Source organism: Lagenorhynchus albirostris, chromosome 1, assembly GCF_949774975.1.
Source record: "Lagenorhynchus albirostris chromosome 1, mLagAlb1.1, whole genome shotgun sequence".
Lineage (NCBI taxonomy): Eukaryota > Metazoa > Chordata > Mammalia > Artiodactyla > Delphinidae > Lagenorhynchus > Lagenorhynchus albirostris.
This window is the reverse complement of record NC_083095.1, coordinates 167,568,746-167,585,544: the sequence shown is the minus strand read 5'-3', so window position 1 is coordinate 167,585,544 and position 16,799 is coordinate 167,568,746. Positions and strand designations below refer to the sequence as shown.

The 16,799-nt window shown below is 56.8% G+C and overlaps 1 protein-coding gene across 7 annotated transcripts in view; it reads right to left on the bottom strand.

The window, feature by feature from the left end:
• Positions 1-2,213: 2,213 nt before the first annotated feature.
• Positions 2,214-16,799, bottom strand: part of PFKFB3 (6-phosphofructo-2-kinase/fructose-2,6-biphosphatase 3) — an 85,820-nt gene continuing 71,234 nt past the window's right edge. For 3 of the 7 annotated variants that reach the window (XM_060159753.1, XM_060159772.1, XM_060159745.1), the window contains 9 exons: positions 15,590-15,714; positions 14,901-15,108; positions 14,322-14,468; positions 14,094-14,198; positions 12,636-12,765; positions 11,945-12,007; positions 11,766-11,830; positions 9,821-9,994; positions 2,214-4,811 (listed from right to left, as the gene is read on the bottom strand). In XM_060159753.1, the coding sequence (XP_060015736.1) occupies positions 4,761-4,811; positions 9,821-9,994; positions 11,766-11,830; positions 11,945-12,007; positions 12,636-12,765; positions 14,094-14,198; positions 14,322-14,468; positions 14,901-15,108; positions 15,590-15,714 (1,068 nt within the window). In that variant the 3' untranslated portion in view covers positions 2,214-4,760. Of the gene's footprint in view, positions 4,812-8,337; positions 8,361-9,820; positions 9,995-11,765; positions 11,831-11,944; positions 12,008-12,635; positions 12,766-14,093; positions 14,199-14,321; positions 14,469-14,900; positions 15,109-15,589; positions 15,715-16,799 lie in introns of all 7 variants that reach the window. The other 4 variants (XM_060159726.1, XM_060159736.1, XM_060159717.1 and 1 more) reach the window with 4 other exon arrangements.

The following is a 16,799-nucleotide window of genomic DNA, read 5'->3' as shown; positions in this document are numbered from 1 at the left end:
ACTGCTGACTTCCCTGAAGACCCTGACCGTCTGACCACCAGCTGGGCACCCCAGGGAGCAAGGCGGGAAGACGGCCCATGCCTCCCAGCCCAGCAGGCAGGCAGCTTGAAACTGACCTGACCTCTCACCTGTTCCACTGCTAACTCCCATTAACTTGGAGAGACCAGAAATAGGAGGAGGGGAAATTTTACAACAGTTAAAGCCACAAACCTTAGTGTCCCAGGCACTTGGATTTGAATCCTTGAAATTCACCTGCTAAGCAGCCTTGGGGAAGTTCTTTACCTTTCGCGAGTGTCGGATTCTCCATCTGCAAAACAGCAGAGCGGAACTGCCTCACCCCTCAGGCCGCGTAAGGATCTCCTTAAGACCATTAAGTCTTAGGCGTTGCAGCTGTTCCTGTTTGACAGAATGAGTTTATCTGCACTGGGGAATCCCTCACTTGGTTTTCCCGGTACAAAGAGCCACAGTCTGGCTCTAGACCGTCCCTAACGAGTGTCCTTCCAGCATTCACCTTCCTGCAGCTCTCTGCAGCCCTTCACCCACCATGCGTCCACCTGGTGACTCATTCTTCAGTATTTTTTCAATAACAATCACTGTCGCACAGATGACTCTCAGCTTGCCCAAAAGGCCACAGAACTGTCATGGATTCCCATCTCCCAACGGGCCTGGGACTTTAAACTATGTACATATCCTGTTAGGGCAGCCTTCCAATGAAGTGGAAGGGGAAAGCTGCCTCTCTAAGCCCTGAACCCAATGCATAATGAGCACTGTGCCCCGTCATGCCGGTGACAGGTGGCAACCTCCGAAGTCATTTCACAGTGGAGGTGCCAAACTGCTGAGTCCTACTCTCTTCACAAGGTAGGGCTGGAAAGCGTATGGGATGCAGAAGGACTAATTTGGGAGTGAGGGCTATTTCTGGAGCGTAGCAGTGGGGCTGTGGACAAAAGAAAAAGAAAATCAGACACGGTGAGAGCCCTGCGGGTCACAAAGGCCCTGCCCGATGGGGGTGCTCAGTGCTGCCTTATAACCACACGCATGTCCTCACCCAGCCCCGTACTCACCTGAGGAAGTCCCCTCATCGCAGAGATGAAGATGCTGAAGCAAAATGACAGGCTTGAGTTGTGGCAAAGTGGTCCTGGAAGTTGCATTGAGTCTCTTCCCATTGGAACCTTGAAAGGGGCTACAAGGGGGTGGGAGGAAGGGCGGGGAAGTGAAAGGGACCAAGAACCTAAGATGAAATGCCTTCCTGTGATTCTCCCCAGGGCCCCAACACCATCTGCAGGGCTTGTATAAGAACAGCTGCCGACTGGGACTTCCCTGGTGGTCCAGTGGTTAAGAATCCGCCTTCCAATGCAGGGGATGTGGGTTCGATCCCTGGTCGGGGAACTAAGATCCTTCATGCTGCGGGGCAACCAAGCCTGAGCGCTGTACAGCCCGCGCGCCACACCTAGAGAGCCCACGTGCCGCAACTACCGAGCCCTTGTGCTCTGGAGCTGGCACGCCACAAGAGAGAAGCCCACGCGCCGCAACTAAGACCAGATACAGCCAAATAAATCAATAAGTAAATCAATAAAAAAGAACAGCTGCTGACTGAAGGGGCTGGGGGAAGGGATGGATGGCATTCTGAATGCCGTGATGGGAGGTACACATCAGTACGTGTTTGTCAAAACGCACAGGAACACACAACAGAGTGAGCGCTAGTGGAAACCATAGATTCTAGGTAATAATAACGCATCAATATTGGCTCATCAGTTGTAACAAATGCACCACAAATGCAAGATGCTAATAACAGGGGAGACATATACCTGGACCTGGGGGTATCCAAGAACTCTCTGTACTACCTGCTCTTCTCTGGAAACCTAACACTGCTCTAAAAATAAAGGCTATTCATGTTTTTTAAAGGTGACACAACATTGTTGTTTTGCAAATGCAGACATTAGGCAATCAGAATCTGCACGTCCCGTTTTGTTTTTTCTCCTTGGCCACGCCGCGCGGCCTGCAGGATCTTAGTTCCCCAACCAGGGCTCGAACCCAGGGCGCTTGCAGTAGAAGCGCAGAGCCCTAACCAACGGACCGCCAGGGAATTCCCTGCAAGTCCTGTTTGAAGGAAGGCGATGGGGCTGAGTGGTAGAAACTTGGTGTACTGACCCCAAGTGTGATTAAAGACTCTTCCTCCCCGCCCCCCAAAAAGGACCAGAGACGCACTTCATCCGTGTATTTCAACCAGGTATTTTATTGTTCCGGCAACTGCAAAATATACAAAGTTCCGACAGGCATCCCCTGTTTGAAAGCTGGCACAGCCTCATCCCGGGTAATTAATTCAGACAAATGTATACAGAACACAGAGAAATCAGAAATCACACGTAAAAGGCCCCCAAGCCAACCAACTAACAAGACCCAATCTATACAGCTTTCCGTCTTCAGGATCCCTTATACTTATTAAATAAATAAATAGCACATCTGCTATCAAAATAATAAAAAAATAAATTTCAAGTATTAGAAACGAAAACGTCATTGGCGTGGTTCCAACAGTCTTTCTTCCCCCCGCCCCCAAACGAAGAGCTTTGCCCACAGTCTCAGGACAGAAGGAGAGGGGTGAGCCTGCCCCCAAAACAAACATGCAAAGTTAAAAATATTGGTCCCAGATGTTTTCCGGGGGGTGAGGGAGTGAGAGTCAATGGTCGGCGTTGCAGAAGCCCTGAGACCGTGGCTCAGACACACCCTTGTCCACCGCCTCCCTCCTCAGATGTCAGGCCCCTGGTCTCCAGTCTCCCAGCCTCCGCCCTCTCCCCATCTCCCCTCCCCGCCCATATTGATGTTCTCTCTCCCCACTGAGGCTCCTGAAAACCAAGGTCCCGGGTTAGGCCAAGCGCATCCTGTGTGGATGCACTGATTTCGGGCAGTCAGAGGCAAGGGGGAACACACCTTCACGAAGACCCCACTCAGACCAGCCAGAAGAGTCAAACTTCAGGGTCAGCTCCGACAACCAGAGAAGGAACCAAAAGGTGGACATAAGAGAGCCATTCTCAAGAGCAGAGCCGCAGGCCCCTCTGTCTAAAAACACAAACCTACACACACACACACACACACACACACACACACACACACACACACACACACACACACACACGCGCGTCTGACAAGACAGCAGGAAAGAGAGAAAGTAACCAGTCTTGCACAGGAATGTACAGAGAGACATCGTCTTGGGAAGATGGCCAGTTAAGGGAAGGGAGGATTTGAATGGTTTTGTGTGAAACCCACAAACCTGGTTGTAGGGTGTCTGAATCGTGTGCCCATTTCTCCCAACCAGAGGAACGTGAATTTTTCTACAAGCTCCTCTCAAACAAAAACCCCAAAACAGCTCCTCTCCCCACTCCCAGCTCCAGCTGTCTAGACGCCCCTGCCTCTACCCCCAGTGACTACTGCACAAGCTAAGAGGGGTAAGGATGTGGGACCCCAAAGCAGAAGGCAAGAAGGGAAGGGAAGGTGACCTTTGGCACCGGCTTTCAGAAATCCTGAAAAGGGTCATTTGGACAAACTCTATCGCTGAGTCCAAATCCATCCTCCTGGGCCTCGACACCCCCCCTCCCCCAGTCCTCGGAGGCCTCAGAGGAAAACCCGCAGGCGGAGACTACAGGTGTTTAGAACCACGTGTCCACAAGCCCTGCCTTGAACCACGCCCCCAAAATGCCACAGGTGCCATGAAGGCAAACGAGGACATTCTCTCCTCCAGAATCGCCCAAGGCACCCAGCTCCACGCTGGGCACACAGCAGACGCTTGACACAGCGTAGGGAACCGAGCTGAATCCTGCCAGGAGACAGCGGAGAGCCAGGCTCTCGGAGGAAGTGGCCGCGAGCGAGGCCTGGCTTGGGCCACTGTCCCCACCAGGGAAACACAGGACGTGATGAAGGCCCCAAAGGAGGAGGCCAGGCCCTTGTTCCCGGGCCGTTTTACGGGGTGAGGGGTCCCTCCCCTCCCCACAGGCTGCCCAACTCCCACATCCTTTCAGAGCTCCAACCCCAAGGGCGCAAAATGCAAACATCTAAGTTCCTGAAGGTGTGACTTTCAGGTCACACTCTCTGCCATAAAAAAAGTGCACGAGCCAGCAGCCCTGGGAGAGCCGTGTCCCCGGCGCCTCGAATCCAGGCAGGAGCCTTCCCTGGAAGGCGAGGCCCCGGTGATCTTTCGGCAACGTATTTCCTCCTGCCTCCGCAGCTAGACGGTCCCACACCATCTTCAGAGACAGGACACACACCCGGGAGGGTGAGCGACACGCGGAGGGTCACTGCCTGGCTGACCAGCAGGTCCACCTCCAGGCTCTCCCGGCCGACCCCAACCTAGCGCGGGCCAAGGGCTCCCTGCAGGAGGCAACGTCCAGGCCGAGAGGCACCAATCTGAAAGTCTTCAGTGTCCCTTAACCTTCAGCAGCTGAGATCCAGGCCCCATTTAAGGTTAGGACTCGGGGCAGTGTCATCTCCCCAGCACGGAAGGTCCAGAGACGAGATGAACAAGCCCACGGGGAGGCGCCGCCGTCCCGCCTCCACTGCACATCGTCCTTCCCGGGCCTCAAGGGGTCCGCGGGGCGCGTGGCCCGAAGGCCAGGGGAGCACAGGCAGGCGGGGGCCCGGTCCTCCTGGAGCAGCAGCCCCTCCTCCACGCCGCCCTCCGGGAGATGTCCTCGGGATCGCTGGCCTTGGGCAGACAGAAGGGCAGGAGCAAAGCTGCGGGAGCGAAAGGGCGGGGCGCCGGCGGGGCTGCGTCAGTGCGTCCTGGAGGCCTCCGCGCCGCTCGGGGAGCCTTTCATGTTCTGCTGTCGGGAGAAAAGCCGGGGAAGCCGGTTACCATTCCTGTTGACTAGGGTTCTAAAGCAAAGACGAAAGCCATGCAGTTGAGACGTGCCCCCCTCTCCCCAACAAAGAACACGGCCCTGAAGAGCATCATTACCGAACAGTGGCCCAGGAACGTGGTGGAGGCTAAGCCCGGGGGTCCCAGGGGAGAAGGGCCGGGAGGGCCCCTGACATCCGCCTGAAGGAGGCAGGGAGGCAGGGAGGGGAGGGCAGGCAGCTCCTGTGGGTCACAGCTGTCCTGGGGAGCACGGGTGCCAGCACCTAGCCCCCCCCCGCCCCCGGCTCACGACGCTTTAGAGCCCAAGGCTACCCTTGCCCCAACCCGGGAAACTCTTGCTGGCTTCGCTGTCAGGCAGAGGAAGGAGTGGGGGTGGGGTTAAATCTGGAGAAGCATCAGGACTCTCCTCCCAGCAGGGTATACAACAGACCTAGGGACCTGGATTCCAGGAACACAGCTCGGATGCTGGAACTCAAGCAAGGGAGCCGGGCAGGGAAGGCATGTGTCAGTAAAGCTCTCACCCCGTTCTAATAAAAGCAATCCTGCCCAGAAGCCCCACCCCACAGATGCTGGCCAGTACCCAAACCCCCTTAAAAAATAGTTTTCAATCAGCTGGGAACAGACGATGGCTGCCACCACACAGCAGCAGTCTCTTGACCTACCCTCCCTACTAAGCCTCCCTGCAGGATAGGGAAGCAGAATCTTTAAAAGTGTTCTCTTGCATCCTGCGTGTCTCCACCAAGACTGTCTCAAAGGGGCGGCAGGGAGAGCGGAACCCAGGCGGACAGAAATGTAAGCATCACCAAGGCCCACTCCCCTCCCGCGTGAACCGGGGGGCTGAGGTGGAGAATCTCTACAGAGGACCATCGCAGGGCTGGCAGCACGGAAGCCAGTGCCTGATCTGAGCCTGCTCTCAGCCGGACTCAGGAGCCCAGGTGACCGACCCTCCGACCACGAGTGCATCAGACAGCCCCTGTGAGCGGGGTGTCTCCTGGGGAGGCCCCCAGCCTCGCAGCCAGAGAGGACCCAGTCAACTTGTGGGGTCAGAGATGGAGGTGCTGGCTCCCACCCACCCTGGGACACCTCATGCCCAAGGTTGGAGCACCCACGAATGATGGCAATGCAATGATGACACGGGGGACCACAGGCACAGGCCATTCGCTCATGGTGCCCCTGGCTCTGGACACATGGAGGATCTCAAGACAATGGGGCACACAAGTTCTGGGGCACAGGGTGTATGAGTCACAGACTTCACAATGGCCAGTCTTCACGCAGACTGAGACGCCCCAAGGGCTGAGATGCCATGACCCAGAGAGACGTGGAGGGGACAGGAGGGCATGCACGGAGCCATTTACCTTTCCAAGGTTAGTAAGGAGAAAACTTTGAGAAAATATGACAGACAGTTCGTCTTTCAAGCATAGTGGGGGGGGGGGAAGGAAGAAACATGTTGGGAAAGAAAAACAAGACAAAACAACTTTAGTAGGATTCTCTTCTTAGCGTGCATTTGAAATTTAAAAGTCAAGGACGCATCGTGAGGGTCAGATGGTCCGTTGGTCCCGAGCCCTAGTGCAGCCCGTGGGGAGTGGACTGCAGGGCGGGCGCTGAGGCCCACCTGGCTGTCGTGCCTGTTTTACCAGAGCACCACCATCACCGGCATCCTCGGGCCACAACCCTAAGACCCCAGGGGCACCCCACTCCCTAGTCCCTAGGCGCTCCTGCTGCCCACGAGGAGAAATCCCCCTGGCCTGTGCAGGAGGGAACCCAGACCAGAGAGCCCTGGATGTAACCACCAAAGCACAGGGCATCACACCTCCCACGGGAACAGCTACTGTGCACCAGGCCCTGACCACACGTCAGGTATCTTGCTGAGTGCTACATCCATATTCTCATCATCAAAACATCTGGACGCTGGGACACCTGAGCGGATGCAGGTGTGATGGGTCCAGAGAACACGTTTTTGCTGAACTGAAGGGATTTTGGCTACAGGCATCATGAGCCTTAGAGATGGCCAAGTTCAACCTTAGAGGGTTGGGGGATGTGCCTGAATGGCCCCCTCCCAGCAAGAAGATTTCTCTCCTGGCAGCATCAGGCCATGGGTCAGAAGGAACAGGATATACACAGATGCAAAACCATAAGGTTCCAAACCCAAAGGCTAGTTTTCACACAAGGAGAACTCTTGATCCCAGGGCATTCTGGGTGCAACGCTTGGTGTCAAGGCGGTAACGGACGTGGGACTGTTACTCTTAAAGACTGAATCCAACGGGCAGGCCCACCATTAAATAAACACATCTCGGCCATGGGAAGCAGCTGCAGGGGAGAGGCTGCAAGAAAGAGAAAGGAAATTGAACAGCTCGGGGCCATGCCCCACAGGCTGCAAACGTCAGGTGCCCCGGATAGGCAGGTGAATGGGACCCTGGGTGTTCTGGAAACCAGCAGAGAGAAAACAGCCAGCCTTTGGGACTGGGAGACCCATTCGAGGGCTGGTTCTGCTACGAACCAGCTGGGTGACCGTGGGCGAGAGACTCACCCTCATCTGGGCAACAGGGACAGGAACTGCCTTGCGACCTCCTGGGGTTATATTTTAAGGACCAAAGACTCGGGATGTGTACAAGCCGTAAAGTGATGAAATCTATTTCTCAACAGGTGGTACCACCTAGTCCAAGCATGATGCCCAACAGCTCCTATTTTCCAAGAATAAGCCACGTTTCTGCGTGAATTAGTCCAGGTAGCCTAACCAGCGAAAGGGACGCGGGGTGGGTGTGACTCGTGGCGTTGGGGATGATATTTCAGGGTGTCTCTTATTAAAACTCTGCAACATAAAGGCCTCAGTTCCTTCTGGGGCTGGGGGCCACCGGAGCAGAGGAAGTGCTGGATTATCCAGCAGCTGCTAACACTGAACCCTCTGCAGAGAAAAAGCTGCACCCCATCCTGAACGCGACCGTAAATGTCGAGCAGGTTGTGATACGGGACAACCCGATGCAGAATGATGGCTCCCAAACAGACCTCTCCAGAGCTTGGGGGTCCCGGAGCCCCTGAAGGTGGGGGTCCTTGCCAGGACAGGAGGGAGAGGCTCGGGTCCTCCACTCTTTGTTTTGCAGGTTAGGCTCTGGGTAAACTCTCCAGGGCTCTCCCGGGAGAGGCCCAGAACTTAAAAGACAACGTCAGTAGGCACAAACCCAGCTCCTGCCAAAATCTGACTCTAAGAGGGAAAAAGTAGATAGACATCCAGCCACCAAGCACTGCAAATACTAACAATCGCCCCGGCCCCGCGGTGGCCGCGGCAGCAGGAGGAAGCACCAAAAACCCGCCGACTTCCTGTATCCTTTTCTGAAAATCCATGAATCCCTTATTCTTCCTCCCGTCCCATCTTGCTCCTTCAGATGTCACAGAAACTGGCATTACCCTCAACACTTTTAACAGGTAGGAGGCCAAACTGGCAAGCAAGGAGAAAGAGATGCAAAAAGCAAAAGTATTCAGAGAAAAATACTTACAAACAGGCTTTCCCTAGCAAAGGCTGCAGAGAGAAAAGGTGGGAGAGAGAGTCAGTTGAGGGACAGGGTGAGGGCCCAGGTCATCGGGGACCAGGCAGCCTCCGCGGGGACAGAGCCCTGGACCCTCCCGGCCTGGCCAGCCAGTGGCCCTGCACGCTGCCCAACCCCCACCCGGCCGGTCCCCACGGCGTCTGTGACTGCGGCCTCTAACCTTCCAACTATGACCCCACCGTTTACACCAACGCAGGATATCACTGACACACCACTTCAGTTCTCAGTTTTCATGAAAAGCACCTCTGACGTTAGACCTGAAAGGAGCACTAATTAGACATCTCCCAGCCAGTCTACCTCCCTCATTTTAAAAAAACAGGGAGACTGAAGGCCCGGGGAGGTGACGGAACCTGACAATAAAACCCCAGAGCCGGCGCCAGGAGCAGACACCACCATGTCAGAGTCTCAGCACGATCACCCCATTGATCAGCCCTTGGCAGTAGCTGCTGCTCCCCCATTCCACAGATGCGAAAACTGAGGCCTGAAGAGGTATGATGGCCTGCTGGGGCTGCACAGCACCCCCCCACCCCCACACAACACATTTTCAGACAACACACGGTTTAAATGCGTTTTGGGGGAAACGCAGGAAGAGCTTGTGGGCCTTCAGCACCCAGCTCATTAACAAATCCAATTCGAACCTGAGCCTGTGATTTCTGTGTCAGAGGCCAGGGGTGGCGGGTTGGAGGTGGGGGAGACCACTGGGTGGGACCCAAATTTGTGCCCAGGGATTTCTACGTCTCACATCCTGGCCAGGATTCTCGGGTGTTGTTGAGGAAAAGGGTGGTTTTCTGAAAAAAAAATCTTAATGCCCAGTAGCCAGTATCTTTTAGCCTTTCACCATCACAGCGAATGAAATAACCTAAGAATGAAATCTAATTGGTTTTCTGCTTTGGGGTTTTTTACTACGTTATAGGAGAAAGTGGCTAATTCCAGGTCCTCCGGCCCGGGTTCCAGCCCGGCCATGCTGGCTCCGTACAAGCTCCCAGGGCCCCACCTGACAAGAGCTTTTCTCTAACGGGGAACGATGGCAAGGGAGCAAGTGAGGAAGAATACTCAGCGTGGGGACAGAAAAGAAGTCCCCGGGACACACAGACGCCAACAGCCCAGAGCTGGATGGAGACTCCTGAACTGGGGGTTGCCTTCAACTTTTAGAAGAAACTGTTCACCAATGTGAATGGCTCGCGGACACTCGGCCACTTCTTTGCTCTGCCTGGTTCTGCCCGGGCAACACCACCTCCCCAGAACGGGCGTGTGCACGCACAGCCAAGGTCTCAAGGACGGATCCGGGGGTCCCACACTCAGAGCGGCATCCGTGTCCTCTCCCCGCACACCCCCAAGCGGGCCTGGGTCTGAGGCCGCCACCGCCCCACCGGGCACGCTCTCCCCACCCTGCACGAGACTCGACTCAGGAGGGAGAAGGGGGTCAACGCACTTGTCCGGGCAGCTGCGTGGGCACCTCCGGGGGCAGGCAGGTGGGCAGGGCAGCGGAGGTAGAGGCCACATGCTCCTCAAAGCTGTTGATGCGAGGCTTTTTGGTGGGCTCGGGGCTGGCTAGTGGGGTGACACTATTGCGTCTCATGAGCGGGTTAGGTCCCTTCTTTGCATCCTAAGCGAGACAAAGACAAAAGAGAGAAGGCGACAGTTACGAGGAAAAGGAAGTCAATAAGCCAAAACAAAAAATCCAAAACCAAACCAAACACATTTCTCTGCTTCCAGATTTCACTGAGACCACAAGCCCGACCACGGTGAACGGCCCTGGACCGAGGGGCTGCTGGCTCGTCCCGTGTCTAGCGCTCGGCGAGAACAAGGGATGATCTCTCCTCCCGAACCCCCTACCCGATCATTCCAAGACACCCACTCAGACAGACACGATGTTCGCAAAGCAGGCGAGGGAGGACGAGCAGGACGGTTCTGCACAGACAGTGATGCAGTTACAGCAGGGAAGAGATCAGAAGAAGGACCTTGCTGCCAGCCTCCAAAGACACAGAGGCAGGGGTCCTGGGCGTGAGGCTTGGGCGACCGCTGGGGGCGGCAGGAGGGGCGGGGGGCGAGCGGGTGTGGTGCTGGACCCCCTCCCACTGACCTCAAGCCAGGATCTTCACCGCTCCTGTTGCCAGCGAGAACACCCAGCTTAGGAGAGGAAACGCAAGCCTCCCCCAGCCAGGAGACCAAAGACGCAGGAAACCGCGAGGGCCCAACACCAGCCTTCCGACAAAGTGACAACTCCAGTGAAGTGGGGACCTCTGAAGTCCCCCAGGGCCTGTCACTCTGTAGCTCGTGGCCCAGGAGCCTGAGCTGGGGTCTGTCTCCAGCAAGCCCCTGCCTGCCCTGCTCTGAACAAATGAAGTGTTCAGGGGCCACCAGAGCCCAGTTCGGGCCCAACCCCAAGAACCCGGCTGCTGGCAGTCCAGCGGGGAGGCTGCTACTCCTGGAAGGAGGGCAAACGCGCATCCTGCCACCCCGGCTCAGGAGGTGCCGTCACAGCCAAGGGAAGCCGTCCGCCTTCGCTTCGGTCAACCAGCCAGGCAACTGCCGTGGGAGCTGGGATTTTAATGCCAAAATCCTCTGGCCAAGCTCCCTGGGAACAGGGACAAGAACATCACACTCGGTGTAAAAGAAAGGGTCGGACTGATGCTGGCAGAGAGCTGGAGTTTGACAGTCGGTATAGAGTAAATGCAAACTTTCTTTCACAGTGTACGCCTGGGCAGAACCCTGCGCTGCCCTTGGGAGGCCCAGCCAGGCTGACCACCGAATTCCAGACCCCACCCTAGAGGGGGGGGTCAGGTGCGGCCAGGCATTGGGGTCTCCTGGAAAATCATTCCACCCGCCACTGCTCCCATGGCTAACTCCCGAATCACGGCTGTGTTTCCCAGTCCCACCCCTTCTTCACTCTTATCGTCTTCGTGGGAATCCGGGACCTGAGTGCATGCAGATGACTGAGTGGATCTGTGGGTTCCGTGACTCTGGAACCTGCCATCGTTTAGCTGCCCCGGAGGAAAAGGGGACAGTAACTGGGCTACGGTTACGTTTAAAAGAGCAAGAACGTCTTCCTCCTCAACACTCACTTCTCGGGTCAGGTGGTGGGGGAAGAAGCGCGGCAAGAAAGAAAAGGAAGACGATGCCAAGAAGCCACCTGACGGGCAGGGAGGGGCACGCGGGCGCTGAGGGAAGGGAGGGCCGCCACGGAGGCCGCTGTTCCAAACGAGACAGAATCCACCCACGGACACAGCCAGCCTTTACAAGCAAGCCGCCGGGGGTGGGGGGGGCGTCCCCAGTGCTGGCGCCCACCGGTGCTGCCGCCTGCCAGCATCCTTCCCAGAAGGAGGACAGGGCAGGAGTGTGCGGGGGTGGGGTGGGGGGCAGCGAGTCGCACTCACCTCTGACCTCTCCCGATGCGTGCTCACGGACTCCACGTTCAGGTAGATGGATTCGACTCGGCAGCCTGGGCAAGGGCAGGGAAGAGGTTGGCGACCGGTTAGAGGGGCCCTGCGCTCACAGCCTCACCGCCACCCCACCAGGGAGACGGGTCTCGGAGGGGCTGCGTCACCACACTCACCGTAAGCGACAGGCGTCAGCTTCAGGACAGCATGAAGGGGGCATTTCAGGTAGGGCATCTCCTCTGAGAAGGAGAGAAGGGCCCCCGGTGAGACTGGAGACTTGAGGGGGGACATTCCCAGGCCTCAGTGAGAGCTTCTGCCACGTGGGGACCACCTGCAGAGGCCTCACTGGGCAGGGTGTCCCCCCCCCCCCCACTCCCGCAACCCGGCCGCCGGCCTGCTGTGCTCGAGGCAGGCGGCCCGACAAAGAACAGAACCGAAGCAAACCCAAACGCTCGCACAACGAGCCGGAGTAAAAGAGTTAATTTCCCAAACGATTTAGGTGTCAGGATCCACATTTAAGTGTTAAGAGTAACGTCAGAGTTCTCTGGGCTGTTAACTCCTTAGAGGTGGGCTGCCTCTTCCCCACCCGACCCACAGCCCCTGAGACGTGGAGACACAGGGCTTCCGGGAGGCTGGTTCTCGAAGCCATTAAGTCCACCCAGCATCGAACTGCTTGAGTGTCTTCCAGGGGCTGCAAGGAAGCGCTAGGCGGGGGGAGGGGGAGGGGACGCAGCCTTTCCTCACCCCTGGCAGCAGGCTACCCCAGCTCTAAGGCCAGTTTCCTCTCCCTCTCTCCTTTGCGGGGGCTGTGACTGGCTCCCCAACCCCCTGACCCTCCAGGAGAGGATGCATCGGAGGACCAGGCACCTGCGCTCTTGTCCAGGAAGTAGGCCAGGAGGCAGCGCAGGACGGCCTGGTGGCAGATGACCAGCACGTTCTCCTGCCGCTCCAGCTCCATGATCACAGGCTCCAGGCGCTGGACCAGGTCCTGGTAGGACTGCAAGGCAGAGGGACGGGGCACCGAGTTGGAGCAGAAGTCTGGCATCCGTGGCCACACCTCTCCCACTTATAAACCAGAGACCACACGATGGATCCTCCGTCAACCTCCCCCCCCCACCGCCACCATCCGTGTGTTGCATTCCTCCCGGGCACTGGGGGACCCACCCCAACTGCCCTCTCCCTCTCACTGCTCCTTCCTGACCCTCACCCTCCACCGGGAAAGTGAGGGAACGGGGCCCTGACACACACTACAGCGCATAACAGCCCTGAACACATTATACAGAGTGAAAGACCACAGGGTGTACGATTCCACTGACGTGAAACGTCCAGAACAGGGAACTCCAGAGACAGAACGCAGACTCACAGTTGTCGGGGGCTGGGGGGGAGGAACTGGGACTGACTGCTAAAAGGCTGTGGTTTATTTATGGAGCGATGGAATGTTCTAGAATTAGTGGTGATAGCTGCACAATATTGTGAAATATAAGAAAAACCACTGACCTGTACACTTTGGTTAAAATGGTGACTTTTATATGATGTGAATTTTATCTCAATAAAAGAAAATTGAAAAAGAAGGGGTAGGCCTGTACCTTTAAGACCACCGAGGTTCCCTCCACCCCTAGTCCCCTCTCTCACTAAGCAGGTCCCAGGGAACAAGGGCCTGGGAGGGACCAGGGACAGCGTCCTGGGCTCCAGGGAACTGACACGCTGAGCGGAAGGAAGCACCCACTGGGTGTCACCAGGCTGAGCCTGCGGAGACCCCAGAGCACCGCCTACAGCTGGACGCTCCATTCAGTGCTGCAGGCAGCTGCTCGCTCAGCCCGAGGGGGCCACACAGCCTCAGGGTCCCCCCACCAGCATCGATGGAGTCAGTACAAGTGACTTGCTGACGTGTCTGCCATGTCGCCCACAGTCAAGGGGGCCCTTGTGTCCAGTGAATCACCATCCAGGACTGTTTTTCTTTCCTGAGTTGTCATGTACGTCATTAGAGAAAGACATCTGTCCCTGCTGCTTGTGGGAAACACAACTGTGCTTCTCTGGGAGCTGTTTACAAGGTCCAACTCGGGAAGACTCGATTCAAAGGCAGACGGGCCAGGGCAAGCATCGGTACAGGGTAGCGGGGTGGACGCAGGGGCCCTTCCTCCCCGGAGTCACCAGTAACGGGTCCCTCCAGGTCCCTAGCAGCCCGCCTCCCCAGCCTCACCAGACACAGTAGCCTCAGAAGGACCAGCTCAACTCCCTGCCCACAGTACCCCAGCCACCTGCCCATCACTTGCCCAGCGCACACAGGCCCGAGCCAGAGACGCAGAGGGAGCAGGCGGCACGCACCTCCCCGGTGGGGTAGCGGTAGTAGTACTTGTCCTGCTCGCGCAGCGCGTACTCCTCGGGGTAGGTGTCTTTGATCTCCTCGTAGGTCATCTCCTCACAGACGCCCTGGGGGGAACACCCAGAGGTCACTCGAGGGAATACCCGCCACGGCCGCCCCGACCTGGCCAGCGCAGCCCCTGCAGGTGGGAAGCGCTCAGGACTCCCGGCGGCTCCCGGCCCCGGACTCACGGCGTCAATCTCATTGAGCGCCTTCCACTGCTCGTAGGGGAGCTGCAGGGCCTCCGCCGTCTGGATGGTGCTCTTCAGCTGGCTGGTCCACACCTTGAGGTCCTTCAGGTTCTGCTCCTCCACAAACTTGCTCAGCGCATTGGCGAACTGGGGGTGGGGGGGAGACGGCGGACGGGTTGAGGGGCTCACGCCGGACCACCAGCTCTGCCCCTCCCTCCCAGAGAAACAGTGCAGGGCCGGTCCCCGTGCACATCGGGGTTGGCCACACTGTCCTCACTGCTGGTGAGGGGGGCCTGGGAGCAGCCACTGCACATGTACCCCCTCCCCTCGGACACACACACACACACAGCCCCCTCCCCACAGGCTCAAGAGACCCTCCACCCTCCCCAGACACATACACGTACACACACAGACACACGTGCATATACATACCCAGAGGAACACACACAGACATACATGCACATGTACACATGTACACACAAGGGCACAGAGACACAGGGACACACACACACGGAGACGCACACAGGGACGCACAGCCCCCCCCCTCGGCCTCCTGCCCCATCCCCGCACTCCTCCTACCTTCCTGCCCCTGCTGGACAGGCCCGAGTCTCCTCCGATCTTGCCCTGGAGGTTGTGCTCGCTCTCCCCGTGCCGGCACAGGTAGATGGTGCGGGGCTGCACGTGGATGTTCATCAGGTAGTACACGATGCGGCTCTGGATGTGGTCCTGGACCCTGTTCACCAGGAACCGCCGGCCCACGTCGATCACCTTGATCAGGGACAGGTCCCTGCACAGGAGGGCGACCAGCGCGTCAGAACACCGGACAGCACAGCCGGGGCAAGGCCCCGACGCCGCCCCAGCCCCACTGCCGAGACTCAGCCCCAACCGATCCGCAGTGTCAGCTCCTGGGGACACAGACGGAACCTCTCTTCTCTGAGAGTCAGGGGGTCTGAGTCTGTAATTCCCACAGAGGAGTGAGCGCTGGAGAGGCTGGCTGGCCTCCCAGAGCACGGGGAAAGAAAAGCAAGAGGATGGAAAAGAAAGCGAGGGAAACATCAAAGGACAGGAGCAAGACGGGGCTCAAATATTCCCTTTCCACACTTGTACACAGTGTCTACAACACCGAATAGGTCATCAAGAGTTTTCTTTAAGATACTTAAAAAAACAGTTTATAAAAGTATCCAGGAGCAAATGCTTCGTGGGAACATCAAGAATAATATTCAAAGCCCTGAAGCAGGTGGCTCAGACGGTCATCTCTTAGGAATTACCTGTCACATTTATCGGGGTCAAGGGGCTGGTAGCTGGCTTCATAGCAATTAATTCTCTTCATGAAATCGTCCATAGCTTCTGCTGAGTTGCAGTCTTTGTAATCCGGGCTGGAGATTTTCACTTCCTGTAACACCACAAAGAGGCAGCTGATAAATCATGCTGGAAGGCTTTCTGCTTAGAATGAAGCAGGCTTTGGGGCTCGCAAACGGGGAAAAGCACAGACGGGCTCAGAACGATGATGACCCTACCCAGCGTTTTAAGAGAAAAAAAAAAAAGAGATACGGCTGGACGCTGAGTCATAACCCCATGCTTCCACGGGGAGAGCACCCAGGGCAGACAGAGCCTCTCAGCCTGGAAGGGCGAACACAGGAAATCCACGCAGATTCTAATGAGCCCCTCTGAATGGGCCCCGATTCGGGATCAATCCAGGAGCCAGGTCACTACCAGACAACCCAGCCTTCAATTCAGCTGAGTTCCCATAAGCACCTACAGCGTTCACCCCACCAAGCGGAGGTTGTCCGTAAGCAAAAGTGCACCAGGAGGTGCTGGCGGTGCCCTGGTCCCACGTGCCAGGCAGGATTCCTCCTCCACTGCCCAGAGGTGGGGGCAGCATGCACTTGTCACCGGTCCCCAGTGGATGCTTCTCCGCCTGGACTGCGCATCCTGTCCTCCTGCCCAAGGCTTGCTCTCATGGGACAGAGACAGAGGAGACATGCCCCTCGGGCCTGCCATCCCCTATAACTGACCAATAGGCCTGAGTAACCTGGCAGATTTCAGGGAAACTGCCAGGATGCGTTAATGCATGTGCTCTTTTCGTCCTCAACAACGACCACAACCATAAAAGAGAGGCAGGCACGCTGCAAAATCCGAGTTCAGCGGGGAGTTTCATGGGTGCACGGTTACGTTCCGGGAAGATGAAAAAGTTCTGGAGGTGGATGCTGGGGATGGCTTCCCAGCAATGTCAATGTGCTGAGTGTCACGGAGCTGAGCACTTAAAAACGGCCCAAATGGTACCTTTTATATTATGTATATTTTAGCACGATTTAAAAAAAAAAATCTCAGTTCACAAACCCCTTTCTCCAGCACAGCCTTTGCATAAAAAGCACAACAGAAAGGCCTAAAAACTGCAAAGTTGCTTTGAGGCTTCATCAGAGAAAGAGATCTCTGAACACGGAGAGGGTCGGGGCAAACAGATCCACGGATTCACAG